Genomic DNA, 8,246 nt, shown 5'->3' on the forward strand with positions numbered 1-8,246 from the left:
CCGGTCACATCCTCATCTGCCCGGCAACCAAACAGCTCCTGGGTGACAGAGGTCAGGACCAGCGGGAAGATGTGTTCGGGATGAGCTGTGGGGGAAGGAGTCACTGAGATCAGGTTTATAGAAATAATACTGAACAGGGTTATGAAATTGAAATTTCAGCAGTTTTATTGCTAAATTGGCTGTATAATATCTGACCCTGATCACAAACCCAGTCTGGAGCCGCACGGGTATATCTGTGGCAATAGCAACTATACACGTACGGGTCAAAATTATCCATTTTTCTTTTATGCCAAAAATCATGAGGATATTAAGATCATGTTCCATGAAGATATTTAGTAAATGTCCTACCGTAAATATATAAAACATGTATTTTTGTGAGTGAATGCAGCACAATCGTGAACATAAATGCACAACTTTAAAGGAGATTTTCTCAATGTTTACATTTTTTTGCTCCTCAGATTCCAGATTTTCAATAGTTGTGTCTCGACCAAATATTGTCCTATCCTAACACACCACACATCAATGGAGAGATTATTTATTCAGCTTTCATGTGATATACATCTCAATTTAAAACATTGGCCCTTGTGACTGGTTTTGTGGTCCAGGGTCAAGGTAAACTAAAAACCGCAGAATGCAGTGAAGTAGAAGCTGGTTCGTCTCATGTGGGTTTATCTCAGTGCAAATACAGTCCCAGCTATGAAAGCAGACGTGTGTCACACTCATCAGTAACTCCGGAGATATCCGCTCAGAGGAACGTCAGTAAACACGGCTCATCTTCATGACAGTGGATGAAGATCACTGCCTCTTCAAAGCGACACAAGCCCCTCAGAACATGAATATACAGACAACCTCCTCAAAGTGAGCGGCTTTCTGTCAAGTCAAGTCAAATCTCCTCCATTTACACACCACTTTTAACAACACAGATTGTTTTAAAGCAGCTTTACAGTGATAATAGTAAATTAAAGAAACAGAGAGTGTTCAGGCTTTACAGCAGCTCTAGAATAAAGTTATTGTCCAGATAAAGTTAGTTTTGATTGATTCCCTTCCGTCTCAAAAACGACACCGTTCTAACTGAAAACAGAAAACTTATAATGCGATCCGGCCGCTCATTTGCACTATAACAGTGTTTGGTGCTCGAGAACGCAAACCTTGAAATACGTTCCAAGCTGCAAGCGGTGAAAAATGTTGACAAACATTATAATCTCCATGTAAACTTCAAAACCGTGAATCTGTTCAAACGCTGACTATGCCATACCAGACCAAAGGGTTATCTCTCTAATGTTTGTCTTTCATAACTCAGGAGATGTCATTGATTTCAGGGGACTACGTATTGTTGTCTTTGTCTGAAATATTTCCTTTGAAATGCAATGAAACTTTGTATATGTTTTTAAGAAAATGTAAATGCAAAGCTTGCAGCCATGGTGATGTGAATGGTTGCCAGGGGGTTGTTAGGGTGTTACGAGTGGTTGCTATGCAGTCGCTGGAGTGTTGTGGGTGGTTGCAAGGGGGTTCCAATGCAGATATATGGTGTTGTGGGTGGTTACTAGAGGGTTGCTATGCAGTTTCTAGTGTTGTGAATGGTTGCCAGAGGGTTGTTAGGCTGTTGCTAGAGAGGTGTGGGTGGTTTTCAGGGGTTTGCTATGCAGTTAATTTGCTTGAGTGTTGTTGTTGTTGTTGTTCATTTGCTCCAGGCTGTTGTTGTCAGAGGGTTGCTATGCAGTCACTAGAGTGTTGTGGTTGGTTGTCAGGGGGTTGCTATGAAGTTGCTAGTGTGCCAAGGAATTGCTATGCAGTTGCTAGACTGTTGTGCATGCTTGCCAAAGGGTTGCTATGCAGTCACTATAATTGCGGTTTATAATGGGTCTGCTACGCCGTTAATTTGCAGAGTGTTGTGGGTGATTGCCATGGGGGTTGCTATGAAGTTGCTAGAGTGTCAGGGGGTTGCTATGCAGTTGCTAAAATGTGTTGTGAATGGTTGCCATGGGATTGGTATTCAGTCACAAGAGTGTTGTGGGTGGTTGCCAGGGGGTTGCTATGAAGTTGCTAGAGTGCCAAGGGGTTGCTATGCAGTAACTATAGCGCTGTGGATGGTTGCCAGGGGGTTGCTATGCAATTGCCAGGCTGTTGTGGGTGATTACTACATGGATACTCAGGAAAAAGTCTCCAAATGATCTCTAATCTCGACGCTGATATTAAAGTGATCTCATTTGAGACTATATAAGGCTAAGAGACAAATACATTATTGAAAGATGAAGTACTTCACAGAATTATTTGCCATATTTCCAGTATCTTGTATTTCGGATCTTCACACTTTTTATCTTACTGGTGTGACTCGACCAAAAGCTCACAGCAGTTTTTTTGTTGTTTTTTTGGTCCAGTGTTTTACTGACAGATGAATGAGGGAGGAGTGTGTTATTCAAGCAGATACAAAAGCATATACAGCATAACATGACAATGCATGGTGAGCAACTCAGAGCTGGTCAGATTCTGCTAAGCAATTTAGGGTGAACTATCCTATTTGTGTGTGACATCAATGGAAATCCAGACATCATCATTATCATAATCTCTCTCAACAGAAACCAGCTGAACATTAAAGTGTGTTGTTGGCGGTAACATCTGATACGAGCGGCAGCGTTCGGGTCGTTTAATCCAGAGGAGCTGCTGGCGCTTTACTGCAATGGAAACTCATATGGATTTATAGCCCATATAATTACATAATTGCACTTTGTCTACTAACGTACCCACACGTGCCCTTTAGAAAACATGGAAAGGAAGCTATCTGGGATATTGAACAAGCCGTGTTAGACTTCAAGTGAAAATTAGCCCATGATTTACTCACCCTCAAGCCATAGGTGTATATCACCATCTTCTTTTGCATTCTACATGCACTTTTATGATGGACAGATGCACTTTTATGATGGATAGATGCACTTTTATGATGGACAGATGCACTTTTATGATGGATAGATGCACTTTTATGATGGACAGATGCACTTTTATGATGGACAGATGCACTTTTATGATGGACAGATGCACTTTTATGATGGACAGATGCACTTTTATGATGGACAGATGCACTTTTATGATGGATAGATGCACTTTTATGATGGACAGATGCACTTTTATGATGGACAGATGCACTTTTATGATGGATAGATGCACTTTTATGATGGACAGATGCACTTTTATGATGGATAGATGCACTTTTATGATGGATAGATGCACTTTTATGATGGACAGATGCACTTTTATGATGGACAGATGCACTTTTATGATGGACAGATGCACTTTTATGATGGACAGATGCACTTTTATGATGGATAGATGCACTTTTATGATGGACAGATGCACTTTTATGATGGATAGATGCACTTTTATGATGGACAGATGCACTTTTATGATGGATAGATGCACTTTTATGATGGATAGTTGCACTTTTATGATGGACAGATGCAATTTTTATGATGGATAGATGCACTTTTATGATGGACAGATGCACTTTTATGGTGGATAGATGCACTTTTATGATGGATAGATGCACTTTTATGATGGACAGATGCACTTTTATGATGGATAGATGCACTTTTATGATGGACAGATGCACTTTTATGATGGATAGATGCACTTTTATGATGGACAGATGCACTTTTATGATGGACAGATGCACTTTTATGATAGACAGATGCACTTTTATGATGGACAGATGCACTTTTATGATGGACAGATGCACTTTTATGATGGACAGATGCACTTTTATGATGGACAGATGCACTTTTATGATGGATAGATGCACTTTTATGATGGACAGATGCACTTTTATGATGGACAGATGCACTTTTATGATGGATAGATGCACTTTTATGATGGACAGATGCACTTTTATGATGGACAGATGCACTTTTATGATGGATAGATGCACTTTTATGATGGACAGATGCACTTTTATGATGGACAGATGCACTTTTATGATGGATAGATGCACTTTTATGATGGACAGATGCACTTTTATGATGGACAGATGCACTTTTATGATGGACAGATGCACTTTTATGATGGACAGATGCACTTTTATGATGGATAGATGCACTTTTATGATGGACAGATGCACTTTTATGATGGATAGATGCACTTTTATGATGGACAGATGCACTTTTATGATGGATAGATGCACTTTTATGATGGATAGTTGCACTTTTATGATGGACAGATGCAATTTTTATGATGGATAGATGCACTTTTATGATGGACAGATGCACTTTTATGGTGGATAGATGCACTTTTATGATGGATAGATGCACTTTTATGATGGACAGATGCACTTTTATGATGGATAGATGCACTTTTATGATGGACAGATGCACTTTTATGATGGATAGATGCACTTTTATGATGGACAGATGCACTTTTATGATGGACAGATGCACTTTTATGATAGACAGATGCACTTTTATGATGGACAGATGCACTTTTATGATGGACAGATGCACTTTTATGATGGATAGATGCACTTTTATGATGGACAGATGCACTTTTATGATGGATAGATGCACTTTTATGATGGATAGATGCACTTTTATGATGGACAGATGCACTTTTATGATGGATAGATGCACTTTTATGATGGACAGATGCACTTTTATGATGGATAGATGCACTTTTATGATGGATAGTTGCACTTTTATGATAGATAGTTGCACTTTTATGATGGACAGATGCACTTTTATGATGGACAGATGCACTTTTATGATGGATAGATGCACTTTTATGATGGATAGTTGCACTTTTATGATGGACAGATGCACTTTTATGATGGACAGATGCACTTTTATGATGGATAGATGCACTTTTATGATGGACAGATGCACTTTTATGATGGACAGATGCACTTTTATGATGGACAGATGCACTTTTATGATGGACAGATGCACTTTTATGATGGATAGATGCACTTTTATGATGGACAGATGCACTTTTATGATGGATAGATGCACTTTTATGATGGACAGATGCACTTTTATGATGGATAGATGCACTTTTATGATGGACAGATGCACTTTTATGATGGATAGATGCACTTTTATGATGGACAGATGCACTTTTATGATGGATAGATGCACTTTTATGATGGACAGATGCACTTTTATGATGGATAGATGCACTTTTATGATGGACAGATGCACTTTTATGATGGACAGATGCACTTTTATGATGGACAGATGCACTTTTATGATGGACAGATGCACTTTTATGATGGATAGATGCACTTTTATGATGGACAGATGCACTTTTATGATGGATAGATGCACTTTTATGATGGACAGATGCACTTTTATGATGGACAGATGCACTTTTATGATGGACAGATGCACTTTTATGATGGACAGATGCACTTTTATGATGGACAGATGCACTTTTATGATGGATAGATGCACTTTTATGATGGACAGATGCACTTTTATGATGGATAGATGCACTTTTATGATGGACAGATGCACTTTTATGATGGATAGATGCACTTTTATGATGGACAGATGCACTTTTATGATGGCTATATGCACTTTTATGAAGGCTATATGCACTTTTATGATTGACAGATGCACTTTTATGGACTTTAAAACAGAAACAGCCATTATAAAGCTTGGAAGAGCCAGGACATTTTTTATGACTCCGATTGTCATATACAGCTAGGATGACTTGAGGGTGAGTAAATCATGGGCTAATTTTCATTTTTGGGTGAACTATCTCTTTAACATGGTTTATGACTAATTTTACTATTAGATGATGCAGTAACCTGTTTTGACCAGAAGAGGTCAGGCTATCTCAAATAAACTTGAGTTTGTGATGGCTTTCTTTCTGTTCTTTTAAATGTACTAACCTAAAAGTGAATGCCAAAAATGTTAATGTTTAAATGCAAACACAAACAGAATACAAAAAGCAGGTCTGGCTACGTGCGTGTGCGTGTGCGTGTGTGCGTGTGTGTGTGTGTGTGTGTGTGTGTGTGTGTGTGTTCACATCTTTAATCTGATTACAGACACTGGCTGAATGGAAGGAACGAGTGGATACATGCTGGAAACAGATGCTCTGAACAGATCTGAGAATCTGATTACGACTGTGTTTGGTGAAAGACGTTGAAAGAAAAGTGCAGAATATGATGCTATAGGAGTGATATGAGACACTTGCCAGATTCTGATGCACCTTCATCTGGGGTTTCATTTTTTTTTTCTGCAAAGAATACAAAAGTAAGACATTAGAAACCAAAAGATGCATTGGAGAGTGAATCAATATTTTGATTATAGCTCTAAACAAGGACAACAGCAGCGCTACATCTGTCTCATGAGAGAAATAAGGAATATTAATAATAAGAAGACATTGTTCATTTGGCCCGAACACTTGTACCTTTCTCCTTGATCACTCTGCTCTTGGGTCTCTTTGGAGGCATGACTGCCAGTGGGATATTCTTCTGAAGCTGTAAAACAGAGGATATCACAGTGTGTAAATGTACAGTATGCATGAAGTACGCTTAATGCCCTAATGCACTGTGCTGTACACACATTTGGATAAAAATAAATGTTTCTGAGCTCATAACCGGACATGGTATGAAAACAATTCAGTTTAAATTGAATTGGATTCTGTTACATACTGCATTTTGGGGAAAACATTCAACATAGACTACACCATATTCAGTGTGCACACTTGTACTACCGAGAACAACACATGGGCGACATCTGGTGGTGAAAGTTTAATTGTAGGCTGAATCTGAAATCAAAAACAGTGTGTGTCTGAAATCTCATGCTTTTTTGAGTAGGTACTTGTTTTGAATAAGTAATTATGTATGTTCTATAGTCTGAGTGTGTGTAGTATGAATGTATATTCGCCATGATGTCATTAGCATGTGACCCACCGTCGCTTCACTGTCATTCATAAATCCTGTCCTGTGGCCTCATGGGAGAGTAAACTGTCAATCATATTCAGACTTCGTATATTTGTTTTGGGGTTGTCTTGTCCAAAATGTGTTGTGTGATTTTTCCTTATCTTACAGAGACACATTCTCTTTCAGTTTTATATTAATTATGACAAAAATCTAATCAAAGCAAGGTTTTGTATTAACCTCCTTTTATTCATTGGAAAGTTTTATATCCATAAATGCAATTATACTAAAAGTAAACCGCGCTTTGACATCTTCAAACTAGAATTGAATTTGAACTTAAATACAATTTCAGTCGCTTTAAAAACATCTAGAATTTGTGCCATGTTTAATATTCTTTCATAATATGCTTTTATTCATATTTGTGGCGCCTCTTGTATATATTTTTTTCTTTCTTTTCTCTTGGCAAATAATTGTCAGTAGGAAAATTAGGCTTCTTTATATTTTTTTCTTGTTGACTATTGAACTATAACTTGTCTATTGTCTGAAAGTTTGTCTGTCTTTGTATCTTATGTTTGTTCAAATTTGCAATAAAAAAAAACCTATCCGGGTGCTTTTATGAGGAGATACCGGTACTTCTCGTCACATACTGTCTTTCGCCTACTACTGTATATAGTAGGGAGGTATGCGATTTTTTTAGTCTTTTAAAATGTGTAACTTATTTTTGCTTTCAAACATGAATTTTGAAAAGTCTCAGATTACAGGATCTTGTTATTTTTGTACATTTATAAAAATACTGTAAAATGGAATTTATTAAACAGACAGGCCAACCTGATTTAAATGTGACTTAAAGGGATAGTTCACCAAAAAATGAAAATTCTGACAGGTGACGGCACTAATTTATTTCCATAGTATTTATTTTTTCCTAGTATGGAAGTCAAAGTGGTCCACTAAGTTACCTAAAATTAGCATTTTTGGGTGAACTAAACCTTAAATTAAAGTCCTAATCTTACAACTGCACTGTTACAGCGATGGTATCAGAAGGTAGCCTAATACCATGGTAACGTTTCTGAATGATTACAGTACCATTACCATGGTACATACAATTTGTGAATTTAAACGTAGCATAAACAGATAAAAGCCCAAAACTGGTAAATATATTGTCACTCGTAAACACGCGAGCGAGATTTAAAACTGTTGTACTTTAACAGCGTCATTACGATTTACCACATGCAATGTTTTTAAATATATAAATAATCGTAGTATGATTTTTAAACCTTACCTTTTAATAATAATAATAAAAAAGCTTTATGGTGTCAGTTTAAAGAATAAAAACAGTATTCCGAGTAAACAGCGTGAAAGGTCTCCCAGCATCCGGAAT

At 37.5% G+C, this 8,246-nt stretch overlaps 1 protein-coding gene across 3 annotated transcripts in view; it reads right to left on the reverse strand.

The window, feature by feature from the left end:
• dnai3 (dynein axonemal intermediate chain 3) overlaps positions 1-8,246 on the reverse strand; it is a 59,922-nt gene extending 51,676 nt beyond the window's left edge. Inside the window, exons 1-4 of one of the 3 annotated variants that reach the window (XR_013794964.1) lie at positions 6,902-6,990; positions 6,397-6,466; positions 6,181-6,222; positions 1-85 (exon numbers count right to left, since the gene is read on the reverse strand). The exon at positions 1-85 is cut by the window's left edge and continues 100 nt beyond it. Coding sequence is in view for 2 of the 3 variants with exons in the window: in XM_079589517.1 (XP_079445643.1) it covers positions 1-85; positions 6,181-6,222; positions 6,397-6,466; positions 6,902-6,922 (218 nt within the window). In the remaining variant the exon portion in view is untranslated. Of the gene's footprint in view, positions 86-6,180; positions 6,223-6,396; positions 6,467-6,901; positions 6,991-8,147 lie in introns of those variants that run through there. The other 2 variants (XM_079589518.1, XM_079589517.1) reach the window with 2 other exon arrangements.

This window comes from Phoxinus phoxinus (assembly GCF_949152265.1).
Source record: "Phoxinus phoxinus genome assembly, chromosome: 18".
Lineage (NCBI taxonomy): Eukaryota > Metazoa > Chordata > Actinopteri > Cypriniformes > Leuciscidae > Phoxinus > Phoxinus phoxinus.